The sequence below is a fragment of the Gadus macrocephalus genome, chromosome 8 (genome assembly GCF_031168955.1).
Source record: "Gadus macrocephalus chromosome 8, ASM3116895v1".
Lineage (NCBI taxonomy): Eukaryota > Metazoa > Chordata > Actinopteri > Gadiformes > Gadidae > Gadus > Gadus macrocephalus.
The window spans coordinates 9,956,706-9,973,305 of NC_082389.1; the positions used below are offsets into that span (position 1 = coordinate 9,956,706).

General features: G+C 50.8%; 1 protein-coding gene across 4 annotated transcripts in view; it reads right to left on the minus strand.

Annotated features, from left to right (window-relative positions):
* Window positions 1-1,700: 1,700 nt before the first annotated feature.
* The window catches only part of LOC132462939 (ATP-dependent 6-phosphofructokinase, platelet type-like), a 20,827-nt gene continuing 5,927 nt past the window's right edge, over window positions 1,701-16,600 (minus strand). The window contains exons 8-23 of one of the 4 annotated variants that reach the window (XM_060058726.1): window positions 16,456-16,551; window positions 15,891-15,983; window positions 15,321-15,446; window positions 14,867-14,931; window positions 14,639-14,708; window positions 13,499-13,645; window positions 11,993-12,063; window positions 11,271-11,358; window positions 9,623-9,775; window positions 7,452-7,604; window positions 6,847-7,011; window positions 6,084-6,145; window positions 4,461-4,572; window positions 4,138-4,237; window positions 3,561-3,666; window positions 1,701-3,179 (exon numbers count right to left, since the gene is read on the minus strand). In XM_060058726.1, the coding sequence (XP_059914709.1) occupies window positions 3,035-3,179; window positions 3,561-3,666; window positions 4,138-4,237; window positions 4,461-4,572; window positions 6,084-6,145; window positions 6,847-7,011; window positions 7,452-7,604; window positions 9,623-9,775; window positions 11,271-11,358; window positions 11,993-12,063; window positions 13,499-13,645; window positions 14,639-14,708; window positions 14,867-14,931; window positions 15,321-15,446; window positions 15,891-15,983; window positions 16,456-16,551 (1,752 nt within the window). In that variant the 3' untranslated portion in view covers window positions 1,701-3,034. Of the gene's footprint in view, window positions 3,180-3,560; window positions 3,667-3,811; window positions 3,858-4,100; window positions 4,238-4,460; window positions 4,573-6,083; window positions 6,146-6,846; window positions 7,012-7,451; window positions 7,605-9,622; window positions 9,776-11,270; window positions 11,359-11,992; window positions 12,064-13,498; window positions 13,646-14,638; window positions 14,709-14,866; window positions 14,932-15,320; window positions 15,447-15,890; window positions 15,984-16,455; window positions 16,552-16,600 lie in introns of those variants that run through there. The other 3 variants (XM_060058727.1, XM_060058728.1, XM_060058729.1) reach the window with 3 other exon arrangements.

Genomic DNA, 16,600 nt, shown 5'->3' on the forward strand with positions numbered 1-16,600 from the left:
TATCTGGAGGTGCGTGTGTGCGTGTTTAATGTCAATCAGTACATCAACATGTAGTCCATGCTCTGGATAACACACTCACAGCCCCACTCATCCACAGGTCCACTCTCACCACAACCCACTAAACACCAACCCCCAACCACCCAGACCGTCTGTCCGTCGTCTAGTCCCTGGTGGTCTGATGCCACCGAGGCCTTCACCCGGACTCGGCTGTAGTAAACCAGCAGGGTATGACGTCATCATCATGCTGTAGACAAGCTGGGTATGACGTCATCATCATGCTGTAGACAAGCTGGGTATGACGTCATCATCATGCTGTAGACAAGCTGGGTATGACATCATGCTGTAGACCAGCTTGGTATGACATCATCACGCTGTAGACCAGCTGGGTATGACCATCATGCTGTAGACCAGTTGGGTTTCATCATCACTCTGTAAAACAGTTGGGTATGACTTGATCACGCTGTAGAGCACCTGGGTATGACGTCATCAAGCTGTAGAGCAGCTGGGTATGAGTCATCACGCTGTAGAGCAGCTGGGTTTGACGTCATCACGCTGTAGAGCAGCTGGTATGACGTCATCACGCTGTAGAGCAGCTGGGTATGAAGTCATCAAGCTGTAGACCAGCTGGGTATGACGTCATCATCACGCTGTAGACCAGCTGGGTATGAAGTCATCGTGTCATAGACCATGTACATGGAGGTTGACGTGTCAGTATCGCTGCGATAATGAATCTGAAGTCGCTATTTGGTTCAATGAGGTCATTGGTCCGCGGACGGCAGTCGGGTTTAAGTCAGTTTGTTGACCACAGAGTTAATTATCAAAATAACCATAAACAACCAAACCGACTCAATCATCAACTCCGAGCCGCAGCGGACTCCACATTCTCATGTGTAGAAGGTACTGAGGGACAGAAACGGGACAGAGACGGACTGTGATGTATGGAGGAGACACGGAGAGTAGACAGGTGTGGTGCAGCAGAACCAGCAGAGCAAAGAACATCGCCACTCACACCTCCAACACACACCTCCAACACACCTCAAACACACACCACAAACACAGCGCCACCCAAACCGCTCCATCCACTCATGTAGAAGAACAAACTGTCGTACTTTGAGAGGCTGTAGTCCTGGTCGTTGGTGGCCACGTTGTGTTTTATAGTCCAGGTCTCAGTGAGGACGGAAAGGAACGCAACGGTGGTCGTTCGAGATCGCATGCTTCGAAAATAAAGTCCTACTCTACTCTACTCTACTCTACTCTACTCTACTCTACTCTACTCTCAGCACGTCTCTCTCCACTCCTCGGTCGAATTGAGGACCAATCAGAAAGATCTGAGCAGCCGTGTCTTTTAAAGAAGAGCAGGAGTCAAAGGTGAGGCTCGAAAGCGCTAATTGGAATAACAAATCGAATAAATTGCGAAGTTAATCTGAATGAATGTGGGCGTTTCACATCTCATGTCCTTTTCTTCCTATTAGTATTTAGTTTGACCATTTATTTGACGTGTGTGTGTGTGTGTGTGTGTGTGTGTGTGTGTGTGTGTGTGTGTGTGTGTGTGTGTGTGTGTGTGTGTGTGTGTGTGTGTGTGTGTATAATGTGCATAGCACGTTCTGAATGGTATTAAATATTCCTTGCTGAATGGCATTAGTGACTTACTGTCATTCATGTGTGTGTACGTGTTTTCTGGATCAATAAAGTTGGATGAGTTCCTTGTAATCACAACCAAGTGCTTTATTACTCCGAGACAGGACGGTGACCAGACATTAACACATTCAACAGGATTATTATTCATATTAATATTGCATATAAAGTGTACCACCTCCACACCACTGCCCAGCTACAATAACACACGTAATAGATCTGCCACAATTAACAATTGTACACTTAACTTTCAATTTCCAAAAGTCTTAACTTTTTCTTATATTAAAAACAAAAAAGTCCTGATGACCATCAATAAAACAACGAAACCATCGGAAAAGACTTCAGGACTCAGGAGCGATGGTAGCTGTAGTAACCATTATGAACACTAGGTGGTGCTGTCGCTTCACTTTGACGGTTCAACGTTTGGTTGCCCTTTAAAAAACCAACATCCTTGGTTTATTATTATGCTATCTTAACTTGAACTCAGCAAATAAATACAACTCAGAAACATCGATGAAATCATCCAGAGCCAGTGCATCCCTGTCCATTCAGGAAAGAGCGTTGAGGTATGAGCCATACAATGAAAACAACATCGTTGAGTGAACTTACCCCCACCTAGCATACTCTTTTTGTTAATTGTGGCTGAAAGTGCATTAAAATAACAGACTTGAATACATCACAATTGATATCAGAGGCAGTACAACATCAGACAGAAGGTGAAAGTGAGGTCAGGTGAGCCTGGTGGCGGATCCTAACAGTTTGGGAAGGCCAATGGGACGGAACCTGAGCTGTGATTGGGCGGTTTGGTTAAGGAGCTAAACCAGTGACACTGGGTCAACTACGAGACGGAAGTTAGCTTAATTTGCTAACTAACGCTAGGTGTAGTGAGCTAGCTGCACACGATTTCTATGAAAGCTTTAATTTAACTTCATTATATATTCTCAAATACTGGGAATATTCTAAATTCTATAAATACTTCTGGTTAAAATACTTAATTTAAGCTCAATGCTCTACTATCTTAAAATATATTTGAATAATATATTTAATACATATCTTCTAAATACTCTTCTACTCTCCAAAATAATTGTTTAAATATTTATTCTATATTTAATTCAGGACATGCGTTTATCAGACACAGCATACAGTGACTGCAGGGAGGGGTTTGGACGCAACTTGCTCAAGGGCGTCTGCAGGCAGACTGGACATTGGGGATCAAACTCAGAACCTTTCCACTGGGGATTGTAAACCACCCTGCCTCTGGTCTCAGACCAGCTACAGCATTTCCCATTTTACTGTAAAACAACATCATATTAAAGGAGCGTGTTTGACTCGTAGGAGGTGACCGGTACTCTTAAAGGAGGAGTGGCGGTTTGGAGTGAGAGGCTGTGAGGGGCGGGGCTTAGATGGCGGCCTCCTTGGGCCGGACGTGGGTCACATGCTCCAGCTGGGCAGAGTCGGACACGTCAAAGCTGGTCCGGTACTTGGCCAGGATCTTCATGAGGGGGCGGAGCTTCAGCCACCACTGCTCCTTGGGGATCCGATGTCTGCAACGTTAAACACTTGTTTGAAGTACTAACAAAATTACATTTGGAATTTGATATTCAAAGATTTTAGCTCTTTAAAATCGTACAGTTGTCATGTTTATTGCCAATTGAGTTTGATAGTATTGGGTATTTTCTAGAAGGTTTCACCTGAAGCGTTTTACAGTTAATTTGTTTTTAAATACGATAGGCAGGTCTCTAGGGGCCGACAGGTAGACCACACAGTGGGGATCAAACCCAGAACCTGTAAGCTGGGACTCAAACAACCCGCATGACTTTCTGTTCAGTTCGCATCCAAAGTTGAATCCGAGGTTTAATCCAAATTGACCAAACTTCAGACGTTTTGGTAACTTCCTGCAGAATGTTTGAGTTTTCCGTTCTTACACAAAGTCGGTCTCCTCTCGGAGCTCAGCGACGGGCCGGAAGACCATCGCCCTGCGACGCATCCCCAGCAGACAGGCGCTGTCGTCAGTGTTGGCAAACACCCGACCTGCATACGGGGCCAGAGTACACACACACACTGACACTCTGCCTGCATACGGGGACACACTACACACACACACTTACTATCTGCCTGAATACGGGGACACAGTACCCAAACACACTTACTATCTGCCTGAATACGGGGACACAGTACACAAACACACTTACTATCTGCCTGAATACGGGGACACAGTACACAAACACACTTACTATCCGCCTGAATACGGGGACACAGTACACAAACACTTACTATCTGCTTGCATACAGGGACAAGGTCAGAACACACACATGCTAATATTCTGCCTTCATACGAGGACACGGTCAGTACACACACACACATTTTGATGGTACATATGCCACACATGCGAGTGAGTGAGTGAGTGAGTGAGTGAGTGAGTGAGTGAGTGAGTGAGTGAGTGAGTGAGTGAGTGAGTGAGTGAGTGAGTGAGTGTGTGTCTGTGTCTGTGCGTGTCTATACCTTCTTTGTAGGTCTCCTTCAGCGTGGTGGTGATCCACTGCATGGCTTTAGCCGCCACCTTGGTACCAAAGTTCCTGTCAAAGGGGGAAGGAGCACCCCCCTGTGGCCACATTCATGTTAACACCAAGAATCATCAAACCCATTAATACCTCATCCACCATAGTCACACACTGATGACTGTCACCTGGAGAAGTAATACTAGTACTATAGCAGTATTACTATATATAATTAGATATATAGCAGTAGTACCTGCTGCATGTGTCATACAGTGGTAATACTAGTACTAGAGCAGTAGTACTATATAAATAGTACTACAGTAGTACCTGCTGCATGTGTCCCAGGACGTTCTTCCTGCAGTCGAACACTCCCTTCCCCTCCTCAGAGTAAAGCTGGTAGATGAAATCTGTGGTGAAGTTCTCGTTACTGTTCTCATTCCTACAAACAAACACAGACACACACACCCATGCATACATACACGCACACACACACACATACACACACACACACACACACAAACACACACACACAAGCACACACACACACACAAAATAATTAGCATCATTCCTGGTCAGCTTCATTGCTGATGAACTCCTCCCTGTAATTCACACTTTCGCTCTGTCAAAATAAGACCGCCTGTTCAGTTCATGAGCTCTGATCCATGTGGTATTTTCTTGCACACATGAAGATATCCTCGCAATGATGTATCTTTCATAATCCAGATCTCGCTCTCGTGGTCTCAGAGTTGAGGACTTCATTTGATTTGAAACTTTCCTTCGTTTCGTCTGATGTTGAACAAGGTGACACTAGGATGACATCACCAGGGGTCACCTTCATGTGCTCAGCCCCCACCACCGTGCACGCTCTTACTGGAGCACACCTGCACACCTGACTACACGGCCGCAGCACCACACACACAGACACACACACATGATCACACACACACACACACACACACACACACACTCGCACACACACACACACACACACACAAACACACACACATGATCACACACACACACACACACGCACACACATGAACACCCGCGCACACACACACACACACACACACATGATCACACACACACACACACACACACACACACACACACACACACACACACACACACACACACACACACACACACACACACACCCTGCCCTACTTTCTCCCAGCGCTGCGGTCTGACAGCCAGAAGACGCAGTGCTCCCACACACCTGCCCCTCTCTCTTCAGGACAGAGACCAGACCCTCGCTACGCAGTCCCAGCAAGCACCCTTTCTCTCAGCGGTCTCTGGTGGTCTTAGGACTGACAGCTGAGGGGATAAAGTTCAGAGTAAACTCCCCTCCGGTGCCTCTGTTGAAGGTGCTGTCTGTGATTCTGTGCGTAGTTCGCAAAAGTATCCAAAAGTCCCTAATCAGACATCAGGTGATGGTTACATTAAGACGACGTTTCATCCAAACCAGCACACATGACCCCCCCCCACCCCCCTACCCCCACCAGCCCATCATGAGGAACCAGAGAACCAAGCAGGGGGACCGAGAGGAAGGTCCGTCGCCCTGACGACCGAGAGGAGGGCGTTACCCACGGCAACGGACCAGAGACGCGCGGTGAAACTACGAGGGTCTTCAACACAGAAGCTTCATCCATCCTATTGTGGAGACCGACTGGGAACCAGTGGAACCAGTTAAAAAAGTGGAACCAGTTAAACCAGTTAAACCAGTTAAACCAATGGAACCAGTTAAACCAGTGGAGCAGGTTAAACCAGTTAAACCACTGGAACCAGTTAAACCACTGGAACCAGTTAAAACAGTGGAACCACAGCCCCATTACACTTGTAACTTTTTTATCTCTTTTTACCGCTGTCCTGTACGCTCTGCGGTGAAGTTCCCTCCAGGATCACTAAAGACCTTCTCTGTCTCCTCTGGTCTAAAGTGTAAAGTCTCACCTGAGCACCAGGCCCCTCTGGATGCTGGTCTTCATCTTCTCCGTGAGGTGCTCCACGTTGGCCTGCAGACAGGAGAGAGGAGAGAGGAGAGAGGAGAGAGGACGGCAAGGAGAGAGAGCAGAGAGCAGAGAGGACGGAGAGGAGAGAAGAGAATGAGGAAAGAGAAAGAGAGAGGAGACAGAGGAGAGGGAGGAGAGATGAGATGTCAGAGCGTCCGTGCTCCCTGAGAGGCTGCAGATACTGGAGCTGCTGCCCCTCTGAGCAACTCAGGGTGCAGCGACGGTTTCCACCACTAGGGGCCGCTGACTACTCAGGGTGCAGAGACGGTCTCCACCACTAGGGGCCGCTGCTGCTCTTACTGGAGTGAACCCTGCGCTGAATGACTCTGGAACTGAACCACATTGCCAGCAGCGATATCTATAAATCCATTTATCCATCTAAAATATTTCATTAATTGTTTTGGCTGTTTTATGTTATAATATTCTATTTTGAACTAAATTAATTCTTCAACATTTATACTTGAGTATTAGTGTTAAATGTATTGTTTCTGTAATTATTGTATTATATCAATAATTTAATTAAAAGAAATATAGAGATGAATAAAGAAAATGGATAATATATGAGTTAAAAATATGTATATGATTGTTTGTAAATATATATGTTTGCATATATATATATATATAGATGTTTGTTTGCGCATAGATATATTTGTTTGTTTGTATATATATATATACAGTATATATGTTGGCGGGTGACCTCTGACCTGCAGCTCCCTGATGTCGAAGGGTTCCTCGTAGATGTAGACGGCATCGGCGCCGGCCGCCAGCCCGCCCACGTTGGCAAGGTAACCGCAGTACCCGCCCATCGTCTCGATGATGAACACACGCCGCTTCGTACCGCTGGCAGACTGCTTGATGCGGTCGCACGTCTGGACGCACACACAGAGACAAGCGCACACACACACACGCACGCACACAGACACACACACATGCAAGCAAGCACACACACACACACTCACACACACACACACACACACACACACACACACACACACAGGCACAAAAGCATGCGCACATACACATACACACACACAGATACATACACACACATACATACACACACACGGATGCATACACATACACACACACACACACACACACACACACACAGGAATTTATACAAATCTAAAAATATCCACATGCACGGTCATGAGCTCACATGCACATGCAGCAGAACACACTCAGCAACACGCTGGGGACACGCCGGGCCAACATGTGCAGATCAGAGTTCAGAACTCCTAATAACAACGACAGATCTCTCTGGGCACGGCGGCGGCCACGCCCTCGCTGTGTCGCCGTGGCGACCTACCTCCACGATGGCGTTGAGGGAGGTGTCGGCGCCGATGGTGAGGTCGGTGCCGGGGACGTTGTTGCTGATGGTGGCGGGCAGCATGCAGAGCGGCACGCAGAACTCCACGTGGTGAGCCCGCAGCTCGTACAGCTCCAGCACGCACTCAAAGGCCTGGCCAGGGGCACGCACGTTAGGACTGGGACTGGACCGCGGACTAGGACTGGGACTAGGATTGGGTCTAGGACTGTGACTAGATCTGGGACTGGGATTAGGACAAGGACTGGGACTGGGATTAGGACCAGGACTGGGACTGGACCCACTGCACCCTGATCTGAGCTGTGTTGTTATGCAGTCAGACCACCAGGGGGCGGACTGATTTGTGCTGGAGGGCTGGAGGACTTGTGTTGTTGCTCTGTTGTTGTTGGTGTTGTTGTGTTGTTGTGCAGAAGAAGAGCGCTCGGGTCTGTGGTGATAAGGGCTGGAGGGCTGTGATGGCCCGTGTCTCAGGACACTATGAGGGAGTTTGAAGGTGCTATTGGTCAGCTCTCTCCATGCATTCGCCGATCTTGCTTCCCATTGGTTGGAGAGACGTGGAGGCGGGGCTTGTGACGGTTGACATTTTCCGAGAAAGTCGAAAATAAGAGCGCAAATTTGATGTCCCACGTGCGACGTGAAGAGATTGTGTTGAGTCAGGAGGTTGTTAGGTGAAGCGTCTCGTACGATGGGGGGTCATAGCTCAGCACGACCAGCACGACAACACACTCTACTCTGATCTCTCTGATTCACCTTCTTAAATAAATAGAACCTAAGAAGGTATTTCAACACTCTTAGAGTTAATGATCGCTAAAAGGATAAACCATTAAAGGGCCACTTCTTTAACACGAGGCGCGATGGGAGTTTGTGATTGGTGAACACTTGTGATGTCACTAATGTACTAGATTTCGAAATGGCTTCTGATGACAGATGATCAGCTGGTGGTAAATGAGGGGCCGTTTTATTATGTTACAGAATGTACTGCCCTTACCGCCATGCCTCTCAACAACTTTAATCTATCAACATCCTTGGATGTTGATAGATGGGGATGAGACAGGAAGCAGTGGTGGAATATTTAGGATTTTCAACATAAATGTTCTTATTTTATTTCCAAGACTGCCCTATTTTATCTCCTTCCTCTGTAAACCTGGATTCTTCAGTAAAGGCAGCGGACTATGAGAAAATCAAGGAGGACTTTTACTTTGTTAACCTCATAGTCCCAATCCTAACAGGAAGTCTTGCTGGTCATGGCGTGTTGACCCCCCAAACGTTATTGTTTACAACACAAACATACTGGCGAGAAAGGGTCGTCAAGGGCAACCAGCACTGCGTAGCGGACATGCCGACATGATGTCATCGTACGACCCAATCTTACCCTGGGGGTCCGCTAACCAGCTAGCCTCTGGCACTAAACCACACACACATCTCTGAGCTGCATGATGCTATCAGCTAAGCTAGGCTGTTTGGCTAATAGCCCGGCTGTTACTAGCCACACTGGGCTAATCATTCTGAGTTTCTTGTAATCAGTCTGGAGAACTGGTGAAGACGTAAAGTTTGTTTATGGATAAGCAGATTGTATGGCCGCTGTGAGCTGGTGTTTACACTGTCAACACGGACGGCCATCTGCTGTGAAGCTACAGCCAATACACTATCATCTCCCTTGAAGACTTTAGAAGGACAGGAACCATAGGAACCAAGTCCGGGCCCAGTAGAAACCCAGACTGGAAGAGATGGTGGTCGGTGCTCCGAGGTCTGGAGCGGGTCTGGAGAGGTTCTAGCGGGACCCAGTCCATGTCAGTCTGAGGCAGACTTCATGGAGATTCATGGTTGTCCACAGACATGTCTCTAACCCTAACGCTGGAGGGCCGACGCCATTACCCATGGTGCCTCTCAACTGAAGTTCCTCTTATCTTCATGTCCATGCCCCTCTGTGCTCAGCCCCCTGCCCCCCCAGATGAACATGTGATGATGGTTGAGGCCAGAGACCCGTGGTTAGCGAACACTGAGACAAGTAAAGCCGAGAGGGCCAAACTGGACCAAACTGGATCAAACCAGACCAAGCTGGACCAAACTAAGCCAAGCTGGACAAAAGCAGATCCAACCAGACCAAACCAAAGCGAACCAGTCCCAACCAGGCCGGGGACACGCTCACTTACTTCGGTGATGGCGTTGAGGGCGGTGTCGGCCCCGATGCTGAGGTCTGAGCCCGGGATGTTGTTGGACACGGTGGCGGGCACCATGACCATGGGGACACAGAACTCACTAAACTGCTCCCGCGCTCCGGAGAGCTCCAGCAGACCCAGGTAGGCCTGCAGGCGGAGGAGCCAGACGGGCGACACCATCACCACGGAGCACAGCGGGAGGGTGGAGGGGCGACACCATCACCACGGAGCAGGAAGGTGGAGGGACGACACCATCACCACGGAGCAGGAAGGTGGAGGGACGACACCATCACCACGGAGCATAGCAGGAAGGGGGAGGGAAGACACCATCACCACGGAGCAGGAAGGGGGAGGGTTGACACCATCACCACGGAGCATAGCAGGAAGGGGGAGGGAAGACACCATCACCACGGAGCAGGAAGGGGGAGGGTTGACACCATCACCACAGAGCATAGCAGGAAGGGGGAGGGAAGACACCATCACCACAGAGCAGGAAGGTGGAGGGACGACATCATCACCACAGAGCAGGAAGGTGGAGGGACGACATCATCACCACAGAGCTGGAAGGGGGAGGGAAGGCGAAGTCTGGAGGGGAAATACTGGTGGTGGTGGTGTTGTTGGTGGTAGTGGTGGTAAAGGTGGTGGTGAAGGTGGTCGTAGGGGTGGTGGTGTTGGGGGTTCTGGGGGTGGGAGGAGCCGGTTAGATTGGTGGAACGATGGTAGATGTTAGATATGGTAGATGTGAGAGATATCAGAGATGGTAGATGTTAGAGATGGTCAATGTTAGAGGTGGTTGATGTTAGGAAGAGAGAGATGCAACGACCAGAAGAGTCCAGTCACATCTGAGGACGAGACACAGAGAGAACCGGGTAGTGGTGGATGCGGAGACCAGGGAAGGTAGGAGAGAGCTGGGGATGTTCTGAATGATGCATGATATATATTTGATCATTGGGTAGGGTATGATATGATAGGATATGCTGTCATATACTGTGAGCATTCGGGCCTCATTCACAGAGCTGCCATCTTGGTTCTGAAGCCCAGCTGGGCGGGGAAATATCTACAGAATAAGGTCTATATGATGTATAAGATGATGTTAAAGTTACGTTAAACACGATGTTATGGGGCTTCTTGAATCGTAAACAAACAATTCAGCTGAATGAGGTTAAATGATGAGATGTCAGAACTATGTCAGAAACCACTGAGAACACAAGAAGTTATTAAAAGATAACTTCAGGATTTCTCAACCTGGACACTATTTTCAGACCATTTTGGGTGTCAGGAACTAAAATTAGAAATGAGGATTACTTTGGCTCAATACTGGACCGATTAAAAGAATGTGTCCGCAACAGTCCCTGAGACCGGATCTTATCAGACAATAGGGTCCCGGTTGAAACATCCTGCAATTATCCTTTCAAAATATCAACAATAGAAATGGTTAATTCATACATTTTTATACATCATTCTACACAATATGCACAGAATATAAAATAACAGTTTGCATTAGCAGTTAGCTCCTAGCATCTGCGTGTTGTTCTAATGGATAATAGCAGCCAGCTGCTAGCATACACATAGCATGTCGTTTCTAAGGATAAAAGTAGCTAGCCTCTAGCATAAACATAGCGTGTGTTGTGCGGGTTGGTACCTCAAAGCCCCCGATCACCAGCATGGCGTTGATGTTGTGGATCCTGATCTGCTCGGCGATCTTCTCCGCGTGTTTAGCAGGAAGAGTCCTTGAGGAGGGGATCAGTGAGGAGATGTTTATTATGTCTTCACCATCGGCCTCCATATGAGAGGTGACCAGCTGGGAGAGGGATCCACAGCACCAGACCCCCTGGGACGACCCCCAGACCCCCTGAGACACCCCCACACCCCCTGAAGAGACCCCCCAGACCCCCTGAGGAGACCCCCCAGGAGACCCCCCAGGAGACCCCCAGACACCTGAGGAGACCCCCCAGACCCCCTGAAGAGACCCCCCACACCCCCAGGAGACCCCCCAGGAGACCCCCCAGACCCCCTGAAGAGACCCCCCACACCCCCCAGGAGACCCCCCCAGACCCCCAAGGAGACCCCCCCAGACCCCCTGAGGAGACCCCCCAGGAGACCCCCCAGACACCTGAGGAGAGCCCCCACACCCCCCAGGAGACCCCCCACACCCCCTGAAGAGACCCCCCACACCCCCCAGGAGGCCCCCCCAGACCCCCAAGGAGACCCCCCCAGACACCCTGAGGAGACCCCCCAGGAGACCCCCCAGGAGACCCCCCAGACACCTGAGGAGGAGACCCCCCAGACCCCCTGAAGAGACCCCCCAGGAAACCCCCCCAGACACTTGTGGAGGAGACCCCCCTGGCCCCCTGAGACGCTCACCTCTTGGTCCCCAGCAGGGACCCCCCCTGGCCGGTCCACCCGCCCACGTCACCCCACTTGATCTCCTTGATCTGTTAGAGACACACACAGAAAGACACACACACGCACACAGACACACACACGCACACACTTTCACTATGTATTCATGTAGCAGAAACTTTAATCCAAACTTTCTTACAATGAGTACAGAGACAGGTCATTCAGGAGCAGGCCGGGGTCAGAGGTCACCTGGCTCTAGGAGGCCTTCAGGTGGACTGTGGACACTGGGGATCGAACCCAGAGCCTTTCAGCTTGGAGCCGACCCCCTGACCCCTAGACTCCCACCTCCCAGGGCAACAGAGGAACAGAAGTGTCTATAGCATATAAAGATAATATAATATCTATGCAGAAGCATGGTATTTATAGTCTCTGTAATGATAATGTTATCTGTCCACTTCAGATCAACACAGACACCACACAAACGCACACACTATCGCACACACACACATGTCTAGCAACCCTTCCGGAAGCCTGACCTCACAGTGACCTCAGAGGTATGCAGCCTATCAGGTGCTAGCTGTTCTGCTCTCAAACTATCAGGAGAAAGACGTCACCATCCTGCAGCCAAGTGGTCAAAAGGTCAACGGCAGGGAGCCAACACAGGAGAGCAGCTCGTCCAATCACGTCGAAGATAGGGCGTCCGTGGCGCTCCAGCATTAGTCTGGCTGAACGGAAGTGGACAGCGTCTATTTCACCGCTACTCCTCCCCTTCCGGTTGCTGGCATTTCCCCCCGGCACTATTTTGCATGGACACCGCTGCTGCTTCCTGGGCTTAGCCCCGCCCTAGACGATTGTGATTGGTTTAAAGAAATAAAAACAGGCCCGCCCAGTTTCCCCACGGATAGACGGCTCGAGGTAGCGTGGTTCCAGACCATTCTACTTCCTGTAGTTTGGTCTGGCTTTGCGAGACTACTCCAGCGTTTAGCCTTGTGTTCTTCCACCCAGCTCACACGCTTCGCAGAACGCATGCAGAGTTCTGAGTGTTATTGTGTTTAATGTAGAGGGAGAACAGTACAGTAAAGATACCTCGAGCAATCAGGACTGACAATGGAGAGCAGAGCGCTTCAAAATAAACTCAAACCGGGCTTCAGAACGAACCCCAGGGGGTCTTTAGACGACCTGATGGGGTTTGTGTTTGAAGACGGACAGGAGATGGGAGGAGAATGTAACCTGTTCTCACGCATGGTTGTTTACCTGGCCCTAACGAGTCAACCAATCAGGTTACAGGGGTGGTTAAGCCCTTACCTTGCCCTCTGAGAATCAGAGCAGAGACAGGTTTGTTTACCTGGCCCTTTGAAATTAACCAATCAAAGTACAGGGGTCCTTAGGCCTCAACTGTCCCTGGGAGCATCAACCAATCGGAGCAGACCCAGGGGTCATTAAGGGGTCGTTAGGCCTCACCTGTCCCTGGGAGCATCAACCAATCGGAGCAGAGCCAGGTGTCGTTAAGGGGTCGTTAGGCCTCACCTGTCCCTTGGCGAATCCTTCGAAGCCGTCGTTGACGGCGAACATCTTGTGTCCCTCGGCGATGCCAACACGCACGGCCGAGCGCACGGCCGCGTTCATCCCCGCCGCCGGGGCCCCCACGTTCAGGACCGCCACGTTGAAGCCGCTCTGGGGGGGGGGGGACACCTGTTACACACCTGATACACACCTGTTACACACACCTGTTACACACCTGCTACACACAGACCTGTTACACACTTAATACACACACATGTTACACACACCTGTTACACACCTGTTACACACACACCTGTTGCACACCTGTTACACACCTGTTACACACACCTTTTGTACACACTTGTTGCACACCTTTTACACACCTGTTACACACCCCTTTTACACACACCTTCAACACACCATAACACACACACCTTCTTCAACACACACTGGCTCTCCAGCCCCTGGGCCGCCTGAGCTACAGACTAAGCGGTGGTGAGCCTCGTCCAGTGGCCTCAGAGCCTGGAGGAGGTTCTGAGGAGGAGCACATGCAGAACGCTCTGAGGAGTCCCACTGAGGAGGGCCGTGTGAGGCGGGCAGCGCTGGGTCAGCCCGGACTCAATGAGAACCACGATGTCGTTCCATTGCCATGGAAACGGAGATCTGACGGTACTCCGGCGAGCACGTCGATGCCGTGATGCGTGGACGCATCGCTATCGTTGCAGAAGCGCAAGACAAAGCATGCGCCAGTAACTAGCCTGTCGCATGTTGCCTGGAAACCAGCCTCTCAGAAGCATGGTGGTCTGTGGCCCGACAGAACCGCCTCAAACCAGCCAGCGACATGCAGCAGGTCGGTCGATGACGCCACAGAGATGGACAGAGGAGATTTTTTGAGGTGAAAGCTGCCTCATATTTGCCCAGCCCTTTTGCGCTACACACTGCTAGCCTCTTTGGACGCAGCAAGCCAAACCACCCTCTGTTAGCGTCACAGAATGACTCAGTCCCCCACAATACACCTGACCAGGAAGTACCTTGTCCAACAACCCTCAGAGTGGCTGGTGGATGGAGAAACACACGTTTGAGACGAAGGTTACAATCACTTCACGTTCATTCACATTAACACGTTTTAATCAGAGACAGATACATAGTCTCTGGTGAACTTACGGAGGGAAGGTCCTTGTCCGACTTGCGGGAGCAGAGCAGTCGGTAGGTATGCAGGTTGTTCTCAAAGCTCCTGGAGAACAAATGTTAGATAAAGTTGTTATAATACTAGCGCAACACGTTGTCATAATACTAGCGTTCCAAGTTGTTAAAATACTAGCGATCACATGTCTTTATAATACTAGCAATAACTTGTCTTTAAGACACGAAAAATAGCGTGTGGACCGTTACCTTCCGCGGAGTCTGACGGCCTCGTCAAACTTCTTCTCGTCCATGGCCTTCTGGACCTCCTGAGTCTGAGGAACAGCACAACACACACGAGAAATAAATACACACTCATAGAGACACAGATACACACTCACATAGAAACAAACACACAACAAAGCAACAGATGAATACAAACGCACACACCTCCCCCACCCATCCCATCCACCAACACAAACGCACACACACACACACACACACACACACACCCCGACAAACACACACACACACACACACACACACACACACACACACACACACACACACACACACACACCCCGACAAACACACACACACACACACACACACACACACACACACACACACACACACACACACACACACCCCGACAAACACACACACACACACACACACACACACACACACACACACACACACACCCCCACCCCCCCGGTCGTACCATCTGAACACACTCCATGAGGGGCAGCCGGACTGACTGGTTTCCCACCAGAGACACGACGCAGGCGGGCGTGGTCGCAGATGCCTCCAGCAGAGCCAGCACCGCCTCCACCCCCATTCTGCTGGCCTGGAGGAGCAGGAGGAGGAGGAGGAGGGGGAGGAGGGGGAGAGGGAGAAGGAGGAGGGGTGGAGGAGGAGGGGGAGGAGCAGGGGGAGGAGGAGGAGGAGGAGGAGGAGGAGGAGGAGGAGGAGGAGGAGGGGTGGAGGAGGAGGAGAAGGGGTGGAGGAGGAGGGGGAGAGGGAGAAGGAGGAGGAGGAGGGGTAGAGGGGGAGGGGGAGGAGGAGGAGGAGGAGGAGGAGTAGGTTGAGGTAAAAGAGGAGGAGGTAGAGGAAGAGGAGAAGGAGGAGGAGGTAGAGGAAGAGGAGGAGCAGGAGGAGGAGGAGGAAGAGGGGTGGAGGAGGAGGGGGAGAGGGAGGAGGAGGGAGGGAATAGGTGAGTGTGTTCCACACCACTAGTACTAGATAATGACAATGTTCTAGACTAGTTCTAGACTAGTTGCCGGGGTCCTACCAGGATGCGGTCGAAGGCGGAGGGGGTCCCCCCTCTCTGGACGTGGCCCAGGATGGTGACCCGCGTGTCGAAGCCAAGACGGCGGACCACCAGCTGGGGGGAGGAGAGGGGAGGAGGAGAGAGAGAGTCAGCAGAGACACAACCCCATGGAGGTGGGGAAGGGATGGTGGCTAGGAGGAGGTGCTGAGGAGGGGGTGGTGCTGACTGAGGGGGTGGTGCTGAGGAGGAGGTGGGTGGTGAGGAGGTGGGTGCTGAGGAGGGGGTGGTGGTGAGGAGGGGGTGGTGGTGAGGAGGAGGTGGTGGTGAGGAGGAGGTGGGTGGTGAGGAGGGGGTGGTGGTGAGGAGGAGGTGGTGCTGAGGAGGAGGTGGGTGGTGAGGAGGAGGTGGTGCTGAGGAGGAGGTGGGTGGTGAGGAGGAGGTGGTGCTGAGGAGGAGGTGGTGCTGAGGAGGAGGTGGTGCTGAGGAGGAGGTGGGTGGTGAGGAGGAGGTGGTGCTGAGGAGGAGGTGGTGCTGAGGAGGAGGTGGGTGGTGAGGAGGGGGTGTGGAGGGGCTGTGCTGGACTCACGTCCTTGATGTAGTCGGCGGAGATGGGTTTGTTGCTGCGGTCGATCGCCCCCTCGGCCACGATGATGATGTTCAGACGCTTCTTGTCAGCGCGGTTCTGGAGACACAAGATGGACGCATTAGACATTTATGTGTGTGTGTGGATC